Source organism: Apiospora hydei (genome assembly GCF_038363865.1).
Source record: "Apiospora hydei strain CBS 114990 chromosome Unknown utg000009l_segment0_segment0, whole genome shotgun sequence".
Taxonomy (NCBI): Eukaryota; Fungi; Ascomycota; class Sordariomycetes; order Amphisphaeriales; family Apiosporaceae; genus Apiospora; species Apiospora hydei.
Genome location: NW_027117368.1, coordinates 147,251 through 173,597, shown reverse-complemented (window position 1 = coordinate 173,597; position 26,347 = coordinate 147,251). Strand labels below are relative to the sequence as shown.

Sequence of the window (26,347 nt, the reverse complement as noted above, 5' to 3'; positions counted from 1 at the left end):
ACATTAGAACATGACTTGATGCAGAACACCTCGAGCGTTGTCTGGTATGGGGAGTGGTACCTGGCAGAACATCTGAAGGAAAGTGTATCCGGCATCTTTGGGGAGGAAATTCGCGAGAGGGGCGGCCAATTTCTTTAGGCGTTCCATTATGTCGTTAGCAAATCCTACTCTTGATGTGAATTGACAGCGAAGAAAGTGAGGTTAAGAACAAATGATGGAATCAAAGAGAGTAGGAATATCTACTTGCACTTTGCTGGACTTTCGTTCCTGCTGTGACGACTTAACATCCAGCTGATAGCAAAGGTGCGCACACGTATATTTATATACAAAAGGTCGATTCCTCGCTCTTACACGTACGGCAGAACACCACGGTTGAGATTGGTGTGGTAGACTGTCTCAGCAATCATGCCACTTACTCCAAAGTTATTAGAAGCTGAGGCTAGGTAGAATCCCTTCCCAGACAGAAACTTCCCAGCTCTGCTCAGCCCAGCCAGCCACATTCGCGGCAACTACCCTACCTCTTCCCGCATTTGGGTGTGGTGAGACAGGCCTAGCCGCGTCCAGACTGCCACGGCCCATACAACCGACAACGCCACCCCCGGTAAGCAATTAGACCATTTTATCAATAATGGGGTTCCTTCGTACATCAGATGCCGAGACGCTTAGGATGCAAGTGACATCATGGACAACCTCAGACTGGAAGAATAGCATAAAATAACACCAGCTCCACACCCCTTCAGCCTTACTCGGATACCTACCATTTTGAGAAGTCCAGCTCTCCACCTGCATTCAGCTTACTGTCGCAGAGAGACCCGTGTTCAATATTCTGCCGTGTAGCTGAATGCCTAGAACTTCTGGATTGCAATATTGACATCTTGTTGACGTGTGACTTACGGGAAGCGCCCTTGCTAGGACGGCCAAGTCAAGTCTTCAGCGTCATGCATTTTGGAGAAGCACTTCGGTACTTTCGAGAGTCTACGCGATGAGTCTCCCATTCGAGTGAGCTGCTTCCATAACCATTCCATAAGTTTACATAAGCCTATATATACTACCTGCTTGGTTCCGCCATTGAAAGACAAACCGCCAAATCTACTGAGTAAAAGCACTAGATCTTTAGCTACCAACATCTCAACCTTCTTTCACTATTGAATCATTCAATAAATCTTTACTCCGTCAAGAGTTCCAGCGACAATGTCTGGAGACCAGAAAGATGAAGCCACAAAGGCTCTCGTGGCCATGAAGGTCGCTAGCGAGGTACTGACTGTTCCACCTCTCCTGACTCACCTCTGCATTTCTCACAAGTTTTAGACGGTGCGAAGTGCCATCGCTGCTGCAATCCCCGTCGCCAATAGCCAGGTCTTGACGGTTTCGGTTCCCGGTACCATGATCAACTTCAAGTAAGGAAGCCTTCACCAGTAACCCGTACTTAGATATTGGCATGTTGTTGCTGAAAGACCATAAGGGACTATTGGTACAATGCAGACGAGACTGTCAAGCCACCGCTGGCCGTACGCGTGGCCGAAGCTAGGCTTGTGGATGGGATGATCCCTCTGTCAAAGTTCACGGTATACCAGTCACATCCAAAAGATAACTTAAACGAACCACGACTGACCGTCATATATAGGCGGGGAAAACGGGCAAGAGCGTGGCACGCAGCTATCTCTCCACCCTAGACCTCATGGTGCCGGTCGAGGCGTCGGTCTCGGGCGTCATCGGCAGCGAGCCCAACGCGGTGACGGATGAGCGCCTCAAGACTGTCCGAGACCGCTACACCAAGGCCATGGACTACCTCAAGTCCCCCGACGACTCTCCCGGGGCCAATGGGCGGTCGAAGCTCGAGACGTACGTCATGAAGCAGGAGCTCTGGTCCAGGGAGGTGGAGAAGTACACCCGGGCTCAGAACGACGCCCTGGCCACCGTCAAGCCTGCGCCGGGCGCCTCGCCCAAGGCGGTCAAGGAAGCCAGGGAGCTGTATATGCAGTGGGTACAGGAGCATGGGCGGGATGTGAGTGAGGGCGTGACGTTGAAGCAGGGATACCGGCGGCTGAAGATTGACTGACCTTTTCCAGTTCAAACATACAATCCAGGCGAAATACATGGATTGGGTGGTGCATGGCTACAAGTTCATGGTATGTTATACGTTCAGAGAATTATAACACAGTCCCTCAAGCTAATAAGTGCAACCGCTTATTCCCTCACAGATTGACTTCAACTTTGGCATTGTCGACATCTCCTCGGGAATGAAGCGCATCGAGAACAGCAAAGAGGCTTTCCGCAACCTGACTTTGATCGCTGATGACGGTGTTAGCGAGTATAGCAGTGTTGTACTGTCGCCTTCCCATTGGTCAGTAACAAACCACCCAAAGTTCCGCTCAAGTCCAACCCAACTCACAGGTTTTACTGCATAGGGCCACCATCGTGAGAGACAAGGTCCTCAACTGGGAGGAGCGAAACAACAAACCGACTGCAGCGGAGATCCGGGCCGAGATCAGGCGTCTTCGCAACCTGCTGGCCTCGCATGAGGTCCTGCTTAAGGTATACAAAGACAATTCAAGCCTAGCCCAACTTTTCTATGTCGCCAACACACTGCTGAATTAACTCTGGTTTAGGGTGTCGAGGAGAAAACGTTCTTCCCCGTGATCGCCGACCAGAACGGCAATGGCGATTCTGATTTGCGGAGAGCTTATGCCAATGTCTACGACGACATCGACAAGAAGAGCAATGCGAACATCAAAGGGACGAGGCCCGACGAGACTTCTCGCGCAAAGTTCCTCGACCTATACAAGCCATCAGCCCAGGACCCATTGCAGGCGGTCGATGCTCTCGGGGGAAATGTTTTAAAGAATCTGAACCCCTTCCAAAAGCTGGTGGAGGAGCAGGCCAAGTGGACAGAAACGAGCCTGGACCGCAACCGGGCCACCGCTCGCTCCGACAACGAGAAGCACATGGAGGCGGCGCAGGACTGGCTCAAGACCAAGATCGCCCGGCTGACGAAGGATATCGAGATGCTGGAGAAGGAGCTCGGGGGCGGGTCGGGCCGGCCCATGCTCATGAGCGTGGTGGACGAGAAGGGCGTCGCCATAACGGATGACGATACCAAGGCGGATCCAGGTAGGAGACCACACTCTTTGCCCCCGATTTTGAAGACAAGAAAAGACGCAGTAGGATCAGAAGGGCTAACACGCGGAACATAGCTTTGGTGGGTCGGCCAGTGCCCGCAAACGAATGGACCAGGGTACGTTCCTCGCCGCAGGGGTTCTCCTGTATATATCAGATACGATAGGCTACCTACTGACCTCTACAGGTCTCCTGTAAAGCCTCCCGTTCCAGCGACTCGAAGGAGACGTACAGTTCGGAATCCGCCAGCGCCATTGCGGCCAGGGCCGGCTGGGGACTCTGGAGCGTTTCAGGGGTGCTTCCCACACGGAGAGCAGCTCGTAAGTTTTCCCTTTATATAGATGTATTCCAAAGCGTCACGAGAACAGACCGTAGCTAACATCAATGGGTACCACCAGTAAGGCGATGTCCTCCATGTCCAACCTCGAGGTGGAAATCACCATGGACTGCATGGTTGTGGAGATTGACCGTCCCTGGCTGCATGCGGAGCTCTTTAACGATGCCGAGTTGGACTCTGGCAAGTTCGACATCTCTCCTGGCGCGGCCGAGCTGAAGCGACTCTATGAACAAGACCAGACGCCGAGCGGCCCTCATCAGCAGTTCTCATCGTACCCCACGGCCTTTGTCGTCGCCGCCGACGTCCAGCTCAGCGTAAGCACTCATCTTATCTCATGTTCCTTCCCCTCTCCGTTGTCCCCATCCTTGCTAACCCCCACCCCCTTTCCGAACAGTTCTCCGGCGACACCACGCAGCTCGAGAGCGCCGTCTCGGCCTCGAGCAGCGAGGCCAACCTGTCCGTCGGCTACGGGCCCTTCAACATATCGGGCTCCCACAAGCAGTCCAAGTCGAGCTCCAAGACCAAGATGGAGTCGACCGCGACGGGTTGCCGGATCTCCATCCAGGCGCCGCAGATTGTGGCGTGGGTGCAGACGCTGATGCCGCAGCTGCCGAAGCCGACCAACGGGGCCAGCAGCATGGTCGGGCTATTCGCCAAGTAAATTGCGTTTGTGGTATATCAGAGACGGACAATGCAGTCGACAAGAAACTGGCAAGTGTATGCAGCGTTCGGTGATGCATGGTTTAGCTGTGTCTCGCCATTGTGGGAGGGTCAAACAACTTGAGTGACGAGATAGGCGAATAACCTTGCATAGTGTTTCTTACTTTTCACATTTTCTATAGTTCGAATTGCATTACAATCGTACGTGTCAGCCGTGTCTCGGCAATCTGCTTTTTTGTTCTCCTTTTCTGTATTTCGCCTTATGCAATTAATTACATGAGGAGTGCATGTGCCGCGGTGCAAATGATATATGCAATGATGGAGGCGCTAATGACTTATCCAATCTCATTAGGCACCAGTACGACAAGCTACCAAATGTCCCCGGACTCAAACCACCACCTGTTGGCCAACTCCTTAGTATAACTTACACCTAAGCTTTGGTGCTCCCAGCAACTAACCATCATGAACTTGGTGGACTTCCCTCCGGAGCTCGTGGAGCGCGTTTTCGAAGCAATTGCGTATTCGCGTGACTTCAAGCGAGTGATGAGACTCCGCATCGTGAGCCGTAAGTTGCCACACTAACGACGTATCCATATTTCAAGATGACATTCGGTGCTCACACAACCTGATTATTACAGACTGGTTCAAGTACTTCATTGACGACGCCATCTTCCGTCTGCATCTTCTGCATCACGACACCCCAGAGGTATGGCATAGAATGCGCAGCAAATGGCATACCATGCGCCCCACGGACGAGCGAATTCACCCCGAATGGTACTCCTACGTCTATCGGTATCTGGCGTACCACGCATGGCGGGAGACAGATCCCAAGTCCATGCCCGGTCGCATCCGACGCGCCGCCGTCATCATTTCTGAACAGGCTGGCGACGCGGAACCGGCAGCCATCATGGCCCGTTTGCAATCGCTCTGCCGGCTTGCGTCGCGAACGAACGGCGACCGGGCCCAGAGAGCCCATCTCTTGTCATGGGTTCGGAGGAGTCCGTGGATTGAACCAGGTTCGGCCAAGGACCTAGGGGATGACCTCTTGGTCGCAGCCGCGCATCTTGGCTGTCGGCCTTTTGTCGAGAAGGCCGTCACGCAGCACCGATTGGTGTATCCTCGGGATTGGCGGATCGGGGAGGTCTCCAGCCGCATCTTCGGCCGGCCATGGGAGGCCGCCGTTCTCGCGGGCGACGTGGCCATGCTGCGTCTCCTCCTCTCGGCCAGCCCGGACTACAACCCCGACGGGCCGCTGGACCCGAGGGTGGTCAGCCCGACTCTCAGCTTCGCCGCCCGGTGTGGCCAGCGAGACGTGTACGACTTTGCCTTTGCCAACCAGCCGGAGCCCCGCAAGGTGGTCCTCGAACACTACGAGATCAAAGAGCTGCGCTTTCCGAACCAGTACGAACAGGCCATATCGACATGGCCGTTTTTATCCGACGACAAAATGAGCATGCTCAGCAAAAAGGCGAGGTACGGTCATGTAGACATGGTGAAGCATCTCCTCAAACAAGGCGTATACCCCAAGCAAGAGCAACAGGGCAAAATCGAAAGCTACTACGACGAACCTTACAAGATTCTAATGGTTGCCGTCGAGTACGGCAACGCCTACACCGTCCGACTCCTCCTGAAGTACGGCGCGGACCCGAACCGGTTCTACCCCACCCATTCCCCGCTGATGGCCGCGGCGCGCAAGGGCTGGCTCGCCGTGACCGAGGCGCTGCTCGCGGGCGGGGCCGATGTGAATGCGGGCGCGCCGCCGCCCATCGTGCTGGCTGTGCTGAAGGAGGATATGGACATGTTCCGTCTGCTGCGCCGGTACGGGGCCCGGCTGGATACGCCGGAGAGTGGGGGCTGGGCTATGTCGCTGGCTGCGCTGTGGGGGCTGGAGTCCATGGTGGACGTGCTCGAGCAGGAGGATGTGGGGAGGGATGTGATTCTTCGGCGGTGCGGGACGGATGACAAAGGGGGCCTTGATCGGTTTCTTTACGACTGGTCGGATGAGGAGCTATGATGCCGATAGCCTCCATCCTTCTGGAGGAGGTGGCACAATGCTCGTAGTATCGAGAGTGACACCTGAAGTAATCAAAAGGTGCCAGACCTGGCGCACTGGAAGTCACATGTGTATTCGTCTACTATTTCCTAGTGAGATTGGTACCATCAATACTGACCGCTAAACTGCCCAATATTCGACACATCAAAGCTGTGGTTTTCGCAAATGGTTCTTCCCAGCCGGCATTTTGAAATGCAAGGTAAAAAGGAGGCCAGTCTCTTACTAATCATGAGCTGAGTTTAGACGCAGGGATGAGGTCCGTGATGGTAGTTGGGGTAGTCCGGCGAATGGGTCCAAACTGTCTTGGGGCCGGCCGATCGTGCGCGCCTGAGCCAGTGGCCAGTGGGGCGCACAGTCCGGACCATCCATCTCCCTTACATCGGGGTTCCGGTCTTGTCAGAGCAAACTTTTCGCTTCAATATATAGGTAGCACTCCCACCCATCCTTGTCTCTCGTGTAGCCATTCTCACTACTTACTCTAGATCAACAACCATATACGACATCTCATTACATTTGTGTACTCTTGAACACCATCAACATGGCTAACGGAAACATCACCTTTGACGGTCAGTCCGGATTCCAAACGTCTCGTTTCTAGAGTCATTGCTAACAACTCAACAGACTACCTCGGCCTCAACGCCTGCCTGGTTGAGTGGGCCGACAGCTACGACACCAAGGACTGGGACAGACTGAGGAAATGCATTGCCCCTACTCTCCGAGTAAGTATTATCCGTCCCTGTATTGGAGCAGTGATCGTTGGATTTTGTCTTCGGGTCACCATTTTTTAACGCCGCCCCCAGATTGACTACCGCTCCTTCCTCGACAAGATCTGGGAAGCCATGCCGGCCGACGAGTTCATCGCCATGATCTCGAACCAGGCGGTTCTGGGCGACCCGCTGCTCAAGACGCAGCACTTCATTGGCGGCAGCAAGTGGGTTAAGGTCAGCGAGACGGAGGTCGTCGGCACGCACCAGCTGCGCGTGCCGCACCAGCGCTACACCGACGCCTCGCGGAAGGAGGTCGCCGTCAAGGGCCACGCCCACAGCACCAACACGCACTGGTACCGCAAGGTGGACGGCGTCTGGAAGTTCGCCGGGCTCGACCCCCAGATCCGCTGGTTCGAGTACGACTTTGACAAGGTCTTTGCCGGCGGCCGCGACGAGTTCGGCGAGGAGGCGGGCCAGCAGCCCGTCTCGGAGAGCGTGGATTGCTTGCAGCCGGCTGCGACTGGGGCGGATAAGGTGCAGGAGCGCGTTTCGGTCTCCATGGTTTAGGGGGTCTAGCTGTTGATACTTGTATACTATGGAGATGGTTCAATAAATATGCCTTCACAATCCTTTACATTCTTGCCGTTTAGAGGCACATGCCTTTCAAATATCATGTTTCCTTTACTTTTTGGGGCAAGCATCTCGAAGAGATGATTTTCTTCAGCAATGTTTATCATATAGCCATATGGAGTAACTCCTAGAGGATTCCAGCTGAAATCACGAAGGTGGCAGTGACAAGACGTTTACACAAGGAATGCTCTTTTAGCTAGGGGGTCTCTTCTTATTTAACGACTTTGGACCAAGAAAATCAAGTAATCGCACTGCAAATCGAGGAATCGAGTAAATCATGGCGATCCTACCTGGTCTAGAGGCAATGACCGCAGTGGAGGGACGGAGGCTTCGAGAGTACAACGTACCCGACACTTGCAAAATTGGTATCGAGACGGCCAAAGTCTCCTTTGCCGTGAGCCTGTACACCAAGAATGTTCCGCGCGTTGTCAGCTACATAGCAGTAAGGGCCGGCGAACCGTTTGGGTTCCACTTCCGTAGAGGGGCCCCCTTTCAACCCGGGCTGCCACCACCTCGCCATCGAAGCCCAGTACGGCAGTATGCGCACTCCGCTGCGGCATCTATTCGACGAGGACCCGTTTGGTAACAACTGCGATATTTTCACGAACATGTGATGAGCTTCGGCGATGGCAATCTAATATGCCTTTACTCTCGTGGAAGTGGAAATAAGTTAACGTGTTGTCTCCGTACTTGCATTTCTACTCCCTGTTCATCAAATAGGACTCATGGCTTGTATATCAGCGCCCGAGTCTGGTATTATCCCATCGGAGGATCTGGAGAAACAGCACCTCCAATCCAAGAACCACGGCACTCTTCGCCTGTTCGTCTATAAGATGAACAAGAGCGCCATTGCAGAGGGAATGGTTAACGAGAGTGATTTCGCACCTCGAACCCATCGACACGATGCCGAGAGAAGACATATGATGCCTTACACTTCTTGAGCCGGGAAACAAGAAGCAGGTACGTTGCCACGACTCACCGTATATAAGAAATATCGTATTTCCAATACGAACTTGGCAAGTGTAGAACTTTTGCAAGTTCGCAGGCAATACAAGAGTTGAAAACAGCTATTTGGAAGGAAGCTTACCAAGAGCCTGCGCCTTCCTGCAACTGCTCGACTGTCAATGTTGGCATTGAATTCTTCATAGCTGTCTTCCCCCAAAGGGCGGTTCTCGTTTCTAACAACCAAACGTACTTCAACCCTCCGATTCACCACCTACAACATTCTGACTTTCTCTCATTTGTCTACCTCTTCTACCAATTCCTCGTTCGGATTTGCCATTCTCCAAATATCGGTACCCTTCTCATTTTTCATATTCCAACGTCCCTCACGCCTTGGACTCAACAACCTTCCAACCTCTTCACATCTGCCTCTCCCACCAACTTCGTCCACAACCCGGTGATTGAATACCCGGAACCAGATCAATCTTCCTCGCCGGTTTAGGCGCTTTAATCAACAGTTTGAAGTGTCTACGAGTGGCGTCTGATTTCTCGTCGTTGCAAATCGTTTCTTGGCGTTATCACGCCTTACTCCTTGAACGTATCACATCGTTCTTGTTCCCTACATCAATTCTTTAATTCATAATTCGTCAGCCCAGGATACTTAAACATGGCACCGGCTGAAGTGCCCAAGGGGCTTGCATGCTGGGTGGAAGTCGATGGCAAGAAAGCCGAGGAATACAAGATGCCAGCCAAAGCCGACGACTCCGACATACGCGAAGACTACAAGGATGTCCCTCGTGTCGTCAAGTACATCGAAGCCATCCATGGCAAGTACTTCTCCGTCCATGCTAGGAAAGACAAAAGCTTCAACAGAAGATGTGATCACCTGGGCCTCCAGTCTGGAGTTGATACTCATATATCAGAGGTCCTGCACGAGCCCAAGACCAAGGAAAGCCAAGGACAGCGATGGGTCACGAAGATGGAAGGATTCGACTCCAAGGATGTTGATGGAGAGTGGCATGACCACTACTTCAAATTCAGCGATATTGTAGTCGGTAAGTGACGACATACAAATATTTTTATTGCAGTATTGTTACTTGAGCTGACTGTGGGGTTAATCTCAGTTGAGGACCACGACGCTCCCGATCTAGCACCCGAAGACGGCGCCCACAAGAGCAAGACCTGGGGCCTCATCCGAGCATACTTCTTCCGCATGTCGAAATCGGCCATCAAGAAGCGAGAGGACTACGGCGAGGCACCGAGTGCCTCCCTTACGAAGGAGGTATCCAAGAAGGTTTTGAAGGGCGCTTTTTTGACCACGATGAGCACATACGAGACGAACGCATCCGAGAAGCCGGATGGGGCTGACATGAAGCAAGAAGACATATTCTGCAACGGACGAGACCGACAATTCTTCATCTTCGAGTTCCGGTACCACAATAAAGGTAAGGCAGTGCATGATCCAACGTTATTGATATTCTACTCACCATCTGCGTTTACAGAGGGCCTCTATCAGGCAAACGTCTTGCAGCGACCGAAGCTGCCACCCAAACCTTTGAAAGGCATGTCGAGAGATGAGATGCTAGATCTTCTCGAGCTCTTACACCCGTCTAAACTAGAAGATCTACGGGATCATGTCAAGCGAGAGAACCCCGATGGTGCGCGGGCTGGAGCTCACGGCGCGGGACCCCCGCGGAAGAAGGTCAAGGTCAAGGAGAGTGTCCGGGATGACGGGATCGCCCAGCTCGACATTCTATCCGACGACGACGACGATTGAGACGGCTTGTTTTTGGCCAAGGGATCTAGACGAACTCCGATGGTAGGCGCCTTTGGCGTTATTGCAAAACGGGTGAATATTGGTAGAGCAAGGAGCGTGGCGATCTGCTTTCAAAGTCATCGGGCTGCGATGGGTCCTTCCCAAGAGATGCGGCCGGATTACAACGGCTTGGTTTTCGGATTGGTGACTTTCAGATAATCCAAGCAGGGTGTGAGGTATGTATTGATACGGAGAGGCGATTTCTAGTAGCTACAACAATGCAATGACTTTCACATATGGCTCCTGCCGTTCCTTCGTGCCCACTGTGATTCAGCTGTGTGTATTACCTTGTCCTGTTGAGGCTAATTGTCGAGTAGGGAGCGGAGATATGGTAATTGTTCGTAAAAACGCGATTGCCTGTGTAAGAGGCGCAAGGGAGACAGGCAGATCTCACTTGTGTGGCCTGGGCAGTTACATATGGATCTTGCAGTCCGCTCGTTACTATCGAGGCCTACCTATTAGTATTATCTTATTCTGTCAGAAAATGTTTGCTGGTCTGGGAAAGAGGATATTATACAGGTTCATGAAACCTCAGATTGCCTGCGTGGAGGCCTGAGGCAAGATTGGATCTCCGTGGTGAACCCTGGGCGATACGTTCAAGGCTTTTGCGATTGATGGATTGCCTTCAATTCTGGCTCAAGTACCATCAAGCAATGGGCGCCTGGAAATTCCGCAGTACATGTTCAATTGCTGGCCAGGCAGCTGAGGTGAAAAGTTCAGTGGTGCTACCACCTACCACACACCACACCCACTAACCAACATATCAACAGAAACACCAAGCTGCCCACCCAATCCGCCCACCTACACCCATCTGCTTTCACTTCTACCTCACCTACCACCTTTTCCCTCCAGGCGAATCGGGAATTTTCCACCAAACCCATCATTTCTCACACCTTGCCTGGTCACAACAACCTTTCCTCGCGCTTGCGGATGCCATCTGGTTTCCCACTTCTTGCCGCGTCCCTCATTTTCCACACCAAGCACATTTTCACCTTGTCAGAAATCCTCTCTTCCATCCATCATCACATTCACTGCCAACCTCTACAAGTCCCCCATGGCCGTCATCGACGAACTCGAGGGCCTTGAGGCCTGGGTTGAGATCAATGGCCAAAGGGTGCAAGAGTACGTCAAGCCTGATGACGTCGAGGGCGACAACGACCTGCAGCTTTGGTTTCGGCGACCAAAATCACCAATCCCGTTGCTCTCGACGTAAAGGACATCCCTCACGTTGTCAAGTACATTGAAGCTATCCCCGACCAGAATTTCAGCATTCATTTCAAGAAGGCTACAGGTTTCACCAGACAATGCAACCACATGGGCGTCAAATACACTATCGATAGCAAAACAACAGGACTTGTACATGAAACTGTCCATAAGCGAGACAGAAAGCCAGAGTGGAAGGACGAATCTTGGTCTATGGCTTCGGGCAACGATGCAATCGGATGGACGAGTCATGCGTATAAGTTTAGCGAGGTCAAGCATGGTAAGTATTCAATCCCAGGTACAGGGACAGGCTGGACTAACGGGGAAACAGTTGAAGCGCATGAAATGTCAACCCAATTGCTGGACAAGGCTGTAAGCGACGCCAAAAGCTATGGGTTGCTCGCGGTACTCGTCTATCGTATGTCTGCCTCGGAGATCATCCAGCAGGTTAACGTTAGCAGGAGCGAGCCGCGTGGTCTGGCCCAAGAAGTACCAGAAAAGGCCTTGAAAGGTGTGGCTGTGACCAGCTGCACCACGTTCGGCTCGAAGCCAACAGCCAAACCAGATTGGGCTATACAGAGACAAGAGCATGTCTACCAAGATCCTCTCCAGCGGCCATGCGCAGTCTTCGAGTTCCGCTACCGATCAAAGGGTATTCTACCTGCCCGGCATTACCGGTGATTCGCTGCCAACATTTCCCAGAGGGACTATACCAAGAGGGAGTTCTGGAGCGACCCGACCCCATGGATGAGATGTCGCCCGATGAGCTACTTCGACTTGCCCGTATTGGTTACAGACATGAGAGCACGGTATGTTCTTTATATGTATTTTCGTACGTCGTTCGGCTACTAACCCGCACTGTTTCAATAGGACACGGTGAAGCAAGACATCGACCGGAAGATCAAGCAAGAGGATGGCGGAGATTCATCGAACCGCAAGCGGTCTGCTTCTGCAGCCATGGAGCCGCCTCGAAAGAGATACAAGGAGACTGTCCGTGATGACGGCAAGGTTGAGGTCGACCTTGACTAGCTCTACTAGGAGGAACCCACCGTGTAACAGGACAATGCATTGCTGAGGGACCAGGATGCTGTGGAAACCGCCAAATGGTGCGGGACAGCGACGAAGAAGAGACTACACAAAGGCATCGAGGAGGGTTAAATTGCCTCGGGTTTCTTGCAGATGATCATGTTGCTTCTACTGAGTTGGACTGAAGAATCCGGCACCACAGGTATGATATTAGTAATAGACACAAATTGCAAACAGTCATTGTTGTTCCTCTTGATTTCATTCGATTAAATGATCTATTCTACGTGTCGCGATTTTAATTCTTTGTTCCCCATCATGTCTGCCTGTGTGGCATCTCGTCCTGCCTGAAAATGGACTGACCTGCCTAAATCTGGAGTTTGACTTGAGGGAAAGCACATCGAGCAACGTACCTTCCTCAAAGTATTGGAACAACTGCAATTTCTCCAGGCAGCTATCATCTACTTCCCCACGACCGCGAATCTCCTCAAACCTCGCAATCAATGTCATTTGTATCACCATCTACCTCACCCAATCCATTGGCAGACATTGCCCCACTGGAGATCTTGTCCCATTGGCATCAAGTGCTTCTCCGACGCGCCGACTATTCGGATACAAACCCTCCCAAGCACTTTTTGTTTACGAGTCCTGTACTGAATTCCATCTACGCCATCAACTCCTCCAAATTTCCAACACCCTCATTGCCAACACCGCCATGGCAATCCTCGACGAGATCCCCGGCCTCGAGGTCACCGTCCAGATTGACGGCTACAATGTCCGCGAATACACAGACCCCTACGACGTGAACCGCCGCCGTTCGCGAGACGCCTGCCCCAAGGTCGTCAAATACATCGAATCCAAGACTGGGGCCAACTTCGCCGTCTGCTTCCTGAAGGAGCCTGACTTCCAGGAGCTGTCCCACCACATCGCGTTCCGCGTCCACGTCGACTCGGTCGAGGCCGGTTTCTTCCACGAGCCGAATAACTTCAACTACCGCGAATGGGGCGTCAAGGTCGACGGCGGCACCTGGAAGAACGAACGCGGAGTCACCTCGTACAAGTTCCGCTTTGCCGACTTCTCCATCTGTGAGTGCTTCACCCTCCCTTCACGCAACTACAGGTCAATCATCTAACAAGCATCCGTCCTTCTAGTGCCCAACGACGACTTCTCCCTGGAAGAAATCGAGGACCACAAGAACGAAGCCTCCCGCATTGGCACGATCAAGGTTTCCGTCTATGACATGCAAGACGCGATTTTCGTGGAAGAGGACGGCGCACAGGACCGAGGCCGAGGCCGCAACACCAGCAGTGCCGACGAGGCCCTTACGCGCCAAGATTACTTTGCCGAGAAGGCTGTCAAAGGAGACCGCGCCCTCCACCACAGCATCGACTTTAGCCACCGCCGGGAGAGGCTCACCCCGCGAGTCCAATACCACGGCGGACTCGTCCGCAGGAGCGTCTGGGCAGATCCCCAGAAACGACCGTTCGCAGAGTTCGAGTTCCGCTACCGATCCCTGGAGGGCTTGATGCAGGAGGCCATCGTTTCCCGCACGAGCCATATGGACGACGAGGAGGTGCGCGAGTATGCTCAGAACTTGGAGCGTGATAATGTAATTATTGATTTCCCTTTCCACCCTCCTGCTTGACATAACGCTGAAACTACTTCATCAACAACAGGCTCGCCTTCAGGCCCAGACCAACAGCAACGGGAAGCGCAGTGCTCCCGACGACGATTCCTTCCAGGCGAACAAACGAACGCGAATGGATATTGATCCTGTCGTCATCGACTTGACTCAAGATGATGACGAGGAGGAGGAAGACGATTACTGGTGGTAATGGTTTTGGTGGATTACACGGCCGGCCAGTGGAAGGCCATTGAGGTGCGGACTTCTGCCGCCATTTGTACAATATTGGAGTACGGCTCGATGATGTTTTTCAAGTGGGAGTTGGGCGTGTTCGTTCTTGTTGCCCGAGTTTCATGAACAAGAGAGGTCAGTTGGTAGTATTAGCTCTTCGCATCAACCAGAATGAATCTGTGACATAAGATTGGTTGTACCCGACGAACCACCTGCAGCTAGGTGACACTGAACACAATTGGGTTTCACATCAGCAATGCTTGTCTGGATATATAATTGCATGTAAGAACATACAAGAAGACGATGCAAGAATAATGACTGGCTGGGTTGTGTGCCCTTCATCATCCAATGATCTGTAAGCGAAGACAGGTGATGTTGGTTGGTCGGGTTCGACGAGCTACTCAGCCGCAGCCATGTGCTTGTGTAACCTGCGACAACAACCCCACCCAGACGGTCCCGGGATTTCGGTCTTCAGGTAACGGCCGATCCTTCAGATACCATCATGTTCTGATCAACAGTCAATTATCTCTTGTGTGTGTAACAGCGGTGGCTTTTCCTTTTCGCGATGGTTGCGTTCCTTCCCCCTTTTTTACGATATGTAAGCGGTTGGGCCGTCACTGCCCCCGTTCCTATCGGGTAAACTTGCGCCAGAAGTTCCGACTCACTGGAATGGCTTCATCAGGCCGCCTTTTGCATAACGCCTTGTACGAAGGCATTGCTGGGGTCAAGCGAAGAGTCGTGAGACTGACTGCGTGCAGGTTTCCTGTCACGGCGTGGAGCACATAGGGGGCCAGGCGGGATGCGGAGGCCCCCGGCAACACTGAGGCTCAGGGCTTCTGGAAATCTGCTCTGAACTGTCCGAGTTTTCTAAACGCGTTGCTGGATGGGTAAATTATCACGAGGAGTTATGGTCAATTTTGGGAGGTGTCGACTGATCTCTTTCACAGTACCTATGTGACAAAACCCTCCTCGTCCACGGCAAGCCTCGCTTGAAACTTGCCGAGAGTATCCTTCGAGGTGACGATATCGCTGTCGAAATCTGTTTCCGGAAGAAAGCCACAGCCTTTTGTTGCTTTTTCCAGAGTGGTGACGCTGTTCAGCGGAGAGAAAGTAAGGCTTGCCGTCTACATGGACAATGGTGGTGGCGATGCTGTCACCTGAGTTGGCAGGGGCCCCGTGGTCCAGCCTTACCTTGTTTGCCCTACATGCTGACCGTTGGCGTCCAGGCAAAGCCTTCAGTTACCAGCACTGAGAGCGAGCATGGCCAGGCGTCAAGGGTTCAGTGCGCCTCAGCCGCCCGAGCTGAATACTTGGGCTGAGGTTACTAGGCCCCTAGGCTGCTTCCCGGCCCCGTTCCAGTGCACGGGGGCTTGATAGGCACGCTACACGATTGGATCGCGCACTAGCATCGACGCCAATGACCAGGTCATGGGGGATAACCACTCTACTGATGAATCCTTGCGAGTGTGAGTCTTTGTAATACAACAAGGGACGCCAGATAGTTAGTGTAGAAGCATACAAAGATGGCGCGTTGCCGCCATTCACACGACGTAGACCTTTAACACCGACCATCATCCCCGCAGTGAAACAATGTCGCTACGCTCACGGGGCAGCAGGCTCGACCAAAGCCCCAAGCGAACGGCGCAGTCGCGCATGTCGGCTCCGCTGCCGGCTACCCTCAGCGGATTGCTGTACCACGACACCGCGGAGAAAGCCTATCTCAACGACTACGGGGAGGTACCAGCCACTTCTCTAAGTCTTCGGTGGCCGACGTATTCGAGGTGCACGAGGAAAAGGGCGGCGCTCTGCATAAGCGCTTGGGCGACGACGAGATCGGCCATTGGCTCAGGTCCGACGCCAAGGCGTCGCTGAGGGTGCTGTTCGTTGACGCCCTGCCCGAGCAGCCCGACATGCTGCCCGTCACCGAGTCCATCTTCCGAGAGGTGGTGGCGTCATTCGACATCAGTCCACGGTTCATCGACAACCTAAGCAGACAGCACATGCCCAGTCGGGAGATCCGACGCCGGCGTGACGGATTAAGCCGACATGAGATGTGGTACACGGCCGTTCTGCGGCGCGACGGCACGAGCCTCAACTACAGCAACGCCAACCAAGTGGTCGAACTCACACGGAAATATACCTACTGGCAGCGGCTCTGCGTCTGGGCTGATTCAAGTCAACGGCGGGGAGAAGAAGGACAAGAAAACACGTCAACAACGTACATGATCTTGCGCTGTCCCCGCGACGTTAAACAGTCTCTCGTAAGCACCTTTTCAGGGGAGCCTGGCCTCAAGCTGCTTGAGCACCCTATGTCTGATCATGCATTTGTCATGGACAAAGTTATCTTGGCCACATGGGATTTCTTGTCGCACATGTCCGGCCGCTTGTACAATCTGGTGGGTCTCTTTCAACAGCGTGCTGCCAATCCAGCGACCGCAGAGCGCCTGCTCACACCATATGACAGGAAAACAGAGCCTCGGAGCTTCAGACACCCAACGACTACGCCGAACGTTCGCGCGCCTTTCTCGCACTGTCGCGGCAGATTTATTAAGTCTCCACCGACTATGACATCCTACAAGCGAGCGCCGAGCACCTCAAGTCGCAAAGCAAGTGGTTCCATGACAGGCACCTGGAGAATTCCCCGGCGCCAACAACATAGAAGAAGACCACGATACCCACGCCGTCCTAGACGACATATTCAGCCAGCTCCTCCGCGAAGTCAGTCTCCTGCGCACGTACTCGACCCTCTACCTCGAGCGCAGCAAGATCGAGATCGACGAGTGCTACGCCACGACGAACCAGCGCGACAGCGAGCTCAATATCGACATCGCAACGGCCTCGATCCAAGACAACCGCTCGCCGCGCATCATCCAGGTCCTCTCCACCGTCTTCCTGCCGGGCTCCTTCGTCAGCGGCATGTTCGGCATGGGCTTCTTCACCACCTCGGACGACGGCGGCGTTTTTGTCGTGAACAGCCGCTGGTGGATCTACCTCGCCGTCTCGGTTCCGCTGACGTCGGTCGTGTTCGCCGTCATGGTGTACTACCAGTGGCGGGACGGGAGCAGGGCCGAGCAGGAGTGGAGTCGGCGGATAAGCGTGGCGGCGGCGGCAGGCGAGGCGGATCTGGAGGCGGACTCGAGGCGGAGTGCATCGGGGAAGAGATGGCGATAATGGGGGACTGGGCAAGAGATATGACAACTAGATGGGCCTCGTCATCTACGAAGGTTGATGACAGCATCGCATTGTACCACAATCATGGGAAATGCGAGCACACCAGCAACATCCTGCTCCACGCGCGAAAGCACGATATTATTCGATCCAAATTACCTGCTATCCCCTATCTGGTTATTAACCGTTGGAGTTTTGCCCTCGCCTACTTGTTGGAGGAAGGAGAGCAAGGAAAAACTCATAGATGAAGTATTTAATGTGGCGCAATAACCATGGCCGAATTGGCTTTGATGTCATCGCCAGCGCATGTATCGGTCTCTGAAAGCTTGCATCGTTCTACACTCAGACATAAACAGTTCAATTGGTGTCAACAACGTCACATATCACAAAGCACGGACGAGACGCGAGATAGGTTACTGTTGAGGTCATGTTGACTATCTGCATTCCAAAACTGAAGCCAAATGTGCGTCCCAATAATTGCACTCCGCCCATGCTCCCCTTGGTGCAAAATGGCAGCAGCTCGGATGTCCGCAGTACACCTCCTGCCGAGTCGTGCTCATGTGGGCGTAATTTCCCCATGGGCAAGTAAGGCACACATAGCTGGACCAAACTTCAACTGCCTCCGAGCACTTCCTGCCAAGACGTCATACTTGATCCACCGCTTCCTGCCCTCCAATATTCAACCTGACGCCCAAACTCCTTTGTTGCGGCATATCCTAGCCCGGCCTCTGTGAACTCCGCCGTTGAAGTGTAAGTAGGTAGGGATATTTGCTGTAGCACACAAGAAACAGGGCAGTCAAGTAGGTGGTTCTGGGCACTTCCTGCTTCAAACTCGATTCCAATCTGCGTCACAACCGAGGGTAGGGGCGCGGTATGACGCCGAGACCGACGGACCATTTGTGCTTGCTGCGGCCATTGCCCTCGTAGTTTCCGTTCGTTTACTGCGTGTCGGTTGGGCAGTCAGAAGCCGATGGTCTGGCCAGCCCACGTGGCCGCGTATTGCCGGGGCGCCTTCCGACTTGTTGTGTGTTGGGAGTGGGCATGTGTCATATCGAGGCCTGCTCCTTCCGCTTCCAACAGCGTACAGCTGCAGGTAGCGCAGAGTCGACGACGTTTCGAGAGTACCTGTTCGAAATCAGCAGAAACCAATGGACCCCGAGGGCCCCAGGTTTCCAGTATTTAATCGACTCTTCTGCCCGCCTCAATCTGATTCCTCTTTTCCCTTTCTTCTTCATAACTAATCTTGCCCGGTCCAGTGGGAGACCAAGTGCCCTCGCTGGATGGTCGTTGACTGAAATTGCACATCGTTCCATGTCGGCGACCAGCTTGGCCCTTCGGGGTGAGGCCTGGCGTAATCTTTGATGGCATTTTCATTCCCCCTTCCCCCATTCCTTTCCCCTGGCAGCACAACTTTGGATTTTGCTAACCCCAGTCTGGTGCTGTTGTGTCCATTGTGCTTGACGATCAAGAAGGTCTTGCACACCGGCAGCCAGGTGTCGGGCTCAACCGTGGCTTTTTGTTGCTGTGGCCCACTGGTTCGGAAGTATGGACTAATTTTTGTTCACTCTTCGTCTCTGGCGAATTCAGCCCATTTTTTTTTCATTGGTTGCTCTGCTTCGTGCAGGATGCTGAAGAAGGAAACGTCTTTGTCCCACATCATTGCACCGGCGGTTGCGTTGAGTTGGTGTTGTCCAGTGCCGGTGTTGCTGCTGCCAGGTGAGGCTCCAAGTGCCTTGCCATGGAGGCACTCGGACTTGTGGGGGAAGTATGGAGAGAGGAAGGGATTGGAAATGTACGAGGGGAGGATGGGTTCTGTTATATAGGTGTCGTACTTGTAGCGGAGATAGATAGCAAATGCATTCGCCTGGCTGGACCAGAACCTTCTCATTGACTCACGCCTCAAATCTTCTCTGAATTCAACCTTTTCCATCTGATGCCAATTGATTCCCACGGTACTGGCGGACTGTATTACCGATTGGTGTTTTGCACCAACCTGGGCTGGGGCAATTCCATGCCTCTTGCCGCCAATGTAGGTAGCTAGATAGAAGTGCGACGTTGTGGACACCACGAGATACCACAGCCACCACACCAACCCACGCTGCCTGCGCTGGAATTGAAGTTACTTGGAGCACTTGACTTATCGAGATTGATTGATCATAACAGACTTGTATTATCCTCATTTACGTTTTGGTTTTGGTGGTAGACGCCCTGAATTGGATATCCGGTTGTCGTGTAGGGCTTCCCGGATCCATGGCGGCTCAACACGGCCAATCAGCCCGTGACGGCGACTCCAATTCCTGACTACCACACTCGTATGTCGCCATAGTGTATATGTATGTTGAAAGACCGCTGAGCGCCAACTCATCTTGCCGTTTGAGCTGCAAACATGTCGCTTGGCCCGCTGGCCTCAGGTGAATGAACCTCCATTGGTTTGCTGGCGGCCACACCATGTCTTCAACCAGGCAGGCCCCGTCGTGAATTGCATCGACTCGTGCCGAAAGCAGTCTGTCTTCAAGTAAAGCGTAATCCCTCGAAGACCATTGCGTCTAGCTCCACCGCGACGAGCCGCCCTTCTTGGACTGCGGCAGCGCCCACGGATCCTGCAGTTCCTCCTCGCCCCCAGCACCACCGGCAAATCCACCCTGATCCCGCGCACCGTCACCGCCTCCTCCACCAAACCGCCCACTCGGCACATTGCCGCCGCCGCGGCTGCCACTACCAATGATTCCACCATCACCACCCGACCTCGCCGGCGTCGCCGCCGTCTCCGCCGTCCACTCCCCATCCGCCCCCCGGACCCCCGCGGCGCCGGGACCGGGTACCCCGTCCGCTTCTGCCGCATCTCCCAGCCATTGCGGTCGACGACGGCGTCGCGCGCGCGACGCCAGTACCAGACGTCGAAGGGGGTCATGACGGCGTACGCGAAGGCGCTGCCGGCGAGGACGCGGCGGCCGCGCAGGGAGCGGAAGTCGACTTTGAAGAAGTACCTGGCCGTCGCGAGGCCGGCCGCCACGCAGAGGGGGGACTGGATGAACCACGAGGAGGGGCGGGCGACGATGTCGCGCTGGAGCTTGGTGGGCTCCGGAGGGGGCGAGGGAGGGGGGGATGTCAGACATTTTCGTCGTAGGTGTGGGAGTGGGTGTGTGTCTTTTTATGTATGAAGGAAGAGAGAGCTGGGCGAGTGGGGTGAGAATTGTGAAAAAGGGGGCACACGACTATCAGACGATGATTTGCTGGTGTTTGGTGTGAACGTGATGAATTGGCCCCAGGCGCAAGGTTTCTCTCTGGTTGTCGATTCGGCTAGTAAAGTGGATTGACCGAGATTCGACGGAGGCCAGGTGGATTACGATCAGTGAAACAAATGAGATATGTACGATCGATGTTGGTGGGTTTGTGAGTTGACTCGCATCGATATGTTGGAAGTTGGATGATGCTCGAATGTTGAAAGTTCAGCCGCCACGGATCCGATTTAGAGGCCCGGTTACAGCTGTGTCGGGCCGGCAGCAACGTCGTCCCGAAAAAGAGGGTATCTGCAACCACATCGCCCAGCCCAACATCTCACGGTGATTGATCGCAAAACTCAAGGATTTTGAGAAGATTGAGCTTGCTCATGGTATACTTTTTGCTCTTATCTATCATCCCAGGGTATCGTTGTCATACAGCGTGACCGATTTTCCAACCAAAACTCCCCGTCTCCTAAACCCGACCCCTCTCTCTATCCACCTAGGTTACGTGCCCCTCATCGCCATCGCAGAGACAATGAGCATCTCCAGCTCGTTCTTCTTGGCCTGCTCGTCCTTGATCGCGTCGATCCAGGGCAGGCCGCTCAGCTTGTGGTACTTGCGCAGCTTGGGCCAGTCCGTCACCCTGGCCAGCTCCTCGTCGCTGCACGGCACGCTCTCGCCCTGGACGTGGGTCTGGAGATGCTTCTCCACGTCGTCTGGCGAGAGACTGCTGGGGCGCCTTCGCGGGATATGAGCACTTTGACGACGGCCACGTCTTTGGTGGCGGGCTGGACGCCGTATCTCCTGTAGGCTTCTGAGATCTGTGGTGGTATATCTGGTCAGCTGGTCATGCATTTCGTAGCGGCAGCTCTGCATTGGTTCACCCACGTTGTTATTAGAGCTGAGCGACACCACCACCTCCGAGTGCACGTTGGGCGTGCGCATGGTCCCCGCCATCTCGGCCGTGACGGCCTTGTGGACGGCCGTGAGCAGCTGGAACCGCGAGACGACGGTGCTGGCGTCGACAAAGGCGTACTCGAAGTCGGCGTTGCGGCCCAGCAGCTGCTCCTGCAGGAAGCCCGCGTTGACGACGTTGCGGTAGAGCGCGAGGAGCACCGTGTGCGTCGCCGGGAGGTGCTCCAGCTCCACTTTCTCAACGGCGGCAGTGGCCATGACAGGCAGTGAGCGAGCACGTGTGTGTATTGTTTTGTCCGATGTGTACGTGAGACTTGCTTGCGTGGAGTGAATCAGATCTGTGCGCTTTGGACGGGGGAGTCTCAAGGGAGAGAGAGAGCTTCAATTGATTGATTGATTGCCCGTCATGTCATGTCATGGCGGGGTTCGATAATTTGATGGCGGGGTAGCTCGCGGTCGGTCGCTGACATATGTAACCATGGCAGTGGTACTTTTGGTGGAATATTGAAACTTGTCCAGCCTGGGAGTCAAGGATGGCTAGCTAGGTAGCTACAAACTCCGATGAAATGAAGAAAGTCAGGCATTCGATGCAATACTGATTCGATGGACGGAGATTGGACAGATAGTGTCTATCTCTCCGCCTTACCATCCAGGGTGCCGCGAGTCACGTCCGGTGAATTAATAAGACTATAATCTACATACATACCTATACAACTGCCGGCATAGTGGTGATCTCGCAGCTCGGAGTCATGAACTTATGAACGGCTACTATTCGCACTTATGCGCATGGAGGGCGCAGCAGTTCGATTGGAGATTATCTCCGAAAAATCTTAGCGAATGCGTATCCGCCGTAATATTGACCAGGAGCGATGGGTTTAGTTTCGAGTTTTTCTTTTCTAGACTCTTTCCTAATGCAGCGTTTCCCGCGTTACCCAGGGCGTGGTTCAGTGGTCGCTAGTTTCAACGCCGCCGCAAACGCCCAGTCCAGCCTCATGGCGCGCCAATGGTTCGATGGCAGTTTGGCCGTCCACCTTGCCTTATTCGTCGCTCGCCAATACAGGCACTGTTTCCTCATTCGATCACCGCGCGAAGAACACGTATGATAAGACACAACCTGCTTGCTCGTTCGCTCGCATGAATTGTTGGTCACGGGCGCGCGAGAGGTGAAGCAATGTCCACTCTCTGCCCGCTGCTGCCCACTGCCAGTACGACTGTGCGCCAAATATGGCAATGCATGAACTCTCGCCCACCGATGTCTTGGGTTGGAATTAGCCTCGTGGGTTTGTCTGGACTCGGAGCGGCCTCTGGACGACGACTCCGCACACTCTGACGATATCCCGAGCTACCTGGGTTTCAAAAAGTACCACACCGTATCTGCATATCTGTATCTGTCGCTCTTGGCAGGGACGCCCGAATGAAACCAGACGGTGACGATGCCTGCTAATCACGCAACCCCGTGAAGATGTTCACGTAAACCTCCTCCGCCAGTGATCCCAGTCCAAGTACCACGCTGGGCAATCTGGGCTGGGGAGGGAACATGACTGGGATCCGTCCTCCGACTCGAGACTTGGCAGGCGACCAGACGGCCCGGCCTGTCGGAACGCATGAAAACTTTCAACCCGCCGATTTAGTGTGCGTCTGCGATGCCGCGTCCTGTTCCCTTTGCGGGTAGCCATAGCCCAAAGCCAAACTCTAAAAACATCAGAACAGACCGAAGTATATCGTACTCGCGAGTCCCCTTGGCCTTGGGTTTCGTGCTACTGCTTCAGACCTGAGAGGTTATTTGGTCCCTTGCCTGGCCTGGGCAGGCTGGCCCGCCTCCCCGAGAAGAGACAACACAAGAAAAAAAAAAACGTCAATCAGATCAAATAAACATCACCTAGCCATGCAGCGAGGGTGTACTGGTTAGATTGGCCCCAGTGCTCGATCAGTCAGTGGCGTGCATAGGGTTGGACTGATGTTCTTGATCGGTCACGTTGAGACACGGCGATTCGTGGGGCGCCCGATCCGAGGGCCACTCTTGCATGGGGGAGAGGGGGGAGCATTGAGATGAGCAAGGCTAGGTCTAACGATGTCACAATACCAACAGCCCGATACGCGAGGGGGAGATAGAGGAAAAGAGAGAGGGAACGAAGGGGGAAAAGGGCACAGAAGCATCTAAACTCTAATTTTACCCTGCCATCGTGTGTGGGTTGGCACCGCAGTCGTCCACAAGAGGTCGTCACCCCCTTTGCCTCAAACCTTGACAGGCACTTGACAAGGGCGCCGAAACAGGTCGACCCAACTCTCAACTCCAGCCGGCCGAGGGAGCAATCCAGGAACTGAGAGCCCGAGTCTGAGACGAGCGGGAGGGAACTAGGCGAGAGAGAGAGAGAGACGGGAAAGGAGGGGGCTTGGTTCGTTTGAAGCGATAGGAGAAAAGCATCGTACCCATTGGAATCGGGAGAGGTGAGCATATTACGAACGCATGCTACGCTTGCCAGCAAGAGCAAGGAAAGATGCTCGTCACGAGTCGTGCCCCTGTAGTTGTCGACTGGTGGCAGGCGCTGGCATTGGGGAGCGACCCCATTGTGGCCCGTATTGACGATGGGTGATAGGGCCGGGCAAATTGAGAAGGTTGAAATAGGGAGATGACGCTTGAATTTAGAGTTGGCTGTTTAGAGGACGCAGACGCAGGGGGCTTGGCAGATGCAAAGCGGTGCGAGTCTAGACGCTGGACAGGCTACTGCTAGTTCCAGGCCTTGCAGAGAGCCCTGGGCCCTGGCTCGAAAAAGGAAAAAGTAAAAAAGAAAAAAAGAAAAAAAAGAAAGTGTTGCTTGCGGGTGGTGATGGTGGTGGTGTGGGATACCCAATGCTGGCTTTTTGGGCGGATGGTAACCAACGAGAGCGCTGATCGATAGCCGATAAGCGGGGAACTGCTCGAGGACCCCTTCTTTTCTAGGCTGGCATTTTTTGCAGCGCCACGCGCGTGCATGCATGGGGGAGAGTCGGTTACTGGGACTGGCGCTGGCTTGCTGGCCCTACCGAAGTATCTTTCTCAGTGCAGCAGTGCTAACCCAGAGTGTGCAGTGCAGTGCAGCGCAGTGACGACGATTTTCCCAGCGGCGGCAGTTCCTGATCTCCAGCAGCCCATCCCGACAACACACGCACGCACATCCTCGTCGATCCGTCTGTCCACATTGATACATCTTTCTTACCTAACCAATTGACCGCAATTCCCCAGACATGCAAGCCAAGTTGGCGATATTGTCTGTCCAACGGAACAGATTCAATTGTCTGTAGTAATTGCCAGTAGTGATCCTTATTCAATTGACCCTCGCAGGTCCCTTATCGCGCAGGGACTACTCGATGCGTGCATGCATGGGCGCTTCAGTGTGTGCGTGCCGCGGTTCTAGCTCCTCGGTTCATGACATGGCAGCCAGGCCGGTGTTCAGATGACTTACTTGGCTGCGGGATGGCTGGACACACACACACAAACACACGGCAGGACACCCAAAAAACAGCCTGGCGCACATGTAGCCTCTGTCTCCCTCTTTCGCTGCAACATGCCTAGCAGGGCCTGGTCAGTACATTCATTGATCGATCAATTAATCGATCGTCGACAGCCTGCACCGTTTGTAGGTTTTATTACGCCCTACTGCTACACCGGGTAAAATCAGATCACCCCATTTCTCCATCTCGAACGATAGATAGGGTGACGAATGCATTCCTGGCCTTTTTTCTTCTGCTCTGCTCGACTGGCTACCAAGTACGGTAGGTACATACATACAATACACGCTACACGTACGTACAACAGCACCGAATCTGCGGTGCGGTCAGGGTCCAGGGATGCAAGGGTCTTCCTGAGTACTTTCTGGGCGGGCTGACTCGCGCTCTTCAAACCTGATGGCAGCCTTCGCGGGCCCCATCGCCAGCCATTGGCACCCTCATTGGCACGTTGCGCACCCACGAAGGGCCCCCGTACTGCCCAGGTCCCTACCCAGTGCCTACCCAGACCCTACGGACCCCTACGTCGCTCTGCATCTGGCTCCCCGTTCGGGCTTAATCGTCTCCGCCCTCATCTCTCGTCCCTCTGCTCCTCATAACAGAGGACCCTCTTCTGCCCATCAAGCTCCTGAGCAGCGTGGTATTTGTCTCGTCGCTCAGTCCGTCCTGTGCCTGCCCTGCCTCGTTTATCTTGAGTCGAGCTCCCGCTCTTTTTTCTCCGTCTTGGCCAGAGAGAGAAAAAAGAGAGACGTCTCTATGTATGCCGCCAACCCCCCGAGCCTGCCTACCACTTTTTTCACCGTAGTTATACGTGAAGCTGCCGCCTTTTCCTGTTCGTCACATAGACGCTATTTTGTTTCTTTATATATAGACGACGGGTGGTGGTGTCTATCGAATAGTAGTGGCTCTAGCAGCAGCGGATATACCTCCGTCGGTTAGTTCCCTCGGGCAAGCAAGCAAGCTACCAAAGACCCAACCAACATTGAACCCAGCAATCGGCAAAACCCGCCGCAAATCAGAATCTCCAGTTGCACCGTTCTCTGGCTCCTGCCGCCTGCGCAGCGCAGCTCCCCTCCAACACCTCCAGCATTTCCTCGAGGCAGACGGGCCTGCAATTCTTCTCGAGGAAACATAAACCGCCCTGCGTTTGTTCTTTTACTCCCGGCAAGCTCCATTGCCGTGCCGCATTTCCGTTTTTTGTGGTCGAGTTT

The 26,347-nt window shown here is 54.0% G+C and overlaps 11 protein-coding genes across 11 annotated transcripts; 8 read left to right on the top strand and 3 right to left on the bottom strand.

Annotated features, from left to right (window-relative positions):
* Positions 1-1,678: 1,678 nt before the first annotated feature.
* Positions 1,679-4,115, top strand: PG997_011779 (uncharacterized protein; the record flags this gene model as incomplete). Its single annotated transcript, XM_066816094.1, has 6 exons — positions 1,679-2,005; positions 2,395-2,535; positions 2,610-3,111; positions 3,195-3,235; positions 3,520-3,768; positions 3,849-4,115. The coding sequence occupies 6 exons, from the start codon at positions 1,679-1,681 to the stop codon at positions 4,113-4,115; spliced, it is 1,527 nt and encodes a 508-aa protein (XP_066661786.1).
* A 461-nt stretch (positions 4,116-4,576) lies between these two features.
* PG997_011778 (uncharacterized protein) lies at positions 4,577-6,128 on the top strand (the record flags this gene model as incomplete). The annotated part of the gene is made up of 2 exons (XM_066816093.1): positions 4,577-4,679; positions 4,753-6,128. The coding sequence occupies 2 exons, from the start codon at positions 4,577-4,579 to the stop codon at positions 6,126-6,128; spliced, it is 1,479 nt and encodes a 492-aa protein (XP_066661785.1).
* A 577-nt stretch (positions 6,129-6,705) lies between these two features.
* Positions 6,706-7,441, top strand: PG997_011777 (scytalone dehydratase; the record flags this gene model as incomplete). Its single annotated transcript, XM_066816092.1, has 3 exons — positions 6,706-6,733; positions 6,789-6,886; positions 6,968-7,441. 3 exons carry the CDS (start codon positions 6,706-6,708, stop codon positions 7,439-7,441), a joined length of 600 nt encoding a protein of 199 aa, XP_066661784.1.
* A 367-nt stretch (positions 7,442-7,808) lies between these two features.
* Positions 7,809-8,118, top strand: PG997_011776 (uncharacterized protein; the record flags this gene model as incomplete). The annotated part of the gene is made up of 2 exons (XM_066816091.1): positions 7,809-7,946; positions 7,987-8,118. 2 exons carry the CDS (start codon positions 7,809-7,811, stop codon positions 8,116-8,118), a joined length of 270 nt encoding a protein of 89 aa, XP_066661783.1.
* Positions 8,119-9,113: 995 nt separating this feature from the next.
* PG997_011775 (uncharacterized protein) lies at positions 9,114-10,223 on the top strand (the record flags this gene model as incomplete). Its single annotated transcript, XM_066816090.1, has 2 exons — positions 9,114-9,501; positions 9,598-10,223. The coding sequence occupies 2 exons, from the start codon at positions 9,114-9,116 to the stop codon at positions 10,221-10,223; spliced, it is 1,014 nt and encodes a 337-aa protein (XP_066661782.1).
* Positions 10,224-11,316: 1,093 nt separating this feature from the next.
* PG997_011774 (uncharacterized protein) lies at positions 11,317-12,494 on the top strand (the record flags this gene model as incomplete). Its single annotated transcript, XM_066816089.1, has 5 exons — positions 11,317-11,459; positions 11,531-11,745; positions 11,797-12,117; positions 12,168-12,274; positions 12,336-12,494. The coding sequence occupies 5 exons, from the start codon at positions 11,317-11,319 to the stop codon at positions 12,492-12,494; spliced, it is 945 nt and encodes a 314-aa protein (XP_066661781.1).
* Positions 12,495-13,203: 709 nt separating this feature from the next.
* PG997_011773 (uncharacterized protein) lies at positions 13,204-14,323 on the top strand (the record flags this gene model as incomplete). Its single annotated transcript, XM_066816088.1, has 3 exons — positions 13,204-13,573; positions 13,640-14,097; positions 14,165-14,323. The coding sequence occupies 3 exons, from the start codon at positions 13,204-13,206 to the stop codon at positions 14,321-14,323; spliced, it is 987 nt and encodes a 328-aa protein (XP_066661780.1).
* A 1,610-nt stretch (positions 14,324-15,933) lies between these two features.
* Positions 15,934-17,514, top strand: PG997_011772 (uncharacterized protein; the record flags this gene model as incomplete). The annotated part of the gene is made up of 3 exons (XM_066816087.1): positions 15,934-16,080; positions 16,125-16,853; positions 16,969-17,514. 3 exons carry the CDS (start codon positions 15,934-15,936, stop codon positions 17,512-17,514), a joined length of 1,422 nt encoding a protein of 473 aa, XP_066661779.1.
* A 1,558-nt stretch (positions 17,515-19,072) lies between these two features.
* PG997_011771 (uncharacterized protein) lies at positions 19,073-19,763 on the bottom strand (the record flags this gene model as incomplete). The annotated part of the gene is made up of 2 exons (XM_066816086.1): positions 19,073-19,613; positions 19,696-19,763. 2 exons carry the CDS (start codon positions 19,761-19,763, stop codon positions 19,073-19,075), a joined length of 609 nt encoding a protein of 202 aa, XP_066661778.1.
* A 294-nt stretch (positions 19,764-20,057) lies between these two features.
* Positions 20,058-20,627, bottom strand: PG997_011770 (uncharacterized protein; the record flags this gene model as incomplete). Its single annotated transcript, XM_066816085.1, has 1 exon — positions 20,058-20,627. The coding sequence occupies one exon, from the start codon at positions 20,625-20,627 to the stop codon at positions 20,058-20,060; it is 570 nt and encodes a 189-aa protein (XP_066661777.1).
* A 612-nt stretch (positions 20,628-21,239) lies between these two features.
* PG997_011769 (uncharacterized protein) lies at positions 21,240-21,908 on the bottom strand (the record flags this gene model as incomplete). Its single annotated transcript, XM_066816084.1, has 1 exon — positions 21,240-21,908. One exon carries the CDS (start codon positions 21,906-21,908, stop codon positions 21,240-21,242), a length of 669 nt encoding a protein of 222 aa, XP_066661776.1.
* Positions 21,909-26,347: the final 4,439 nt, after the last annotated feature.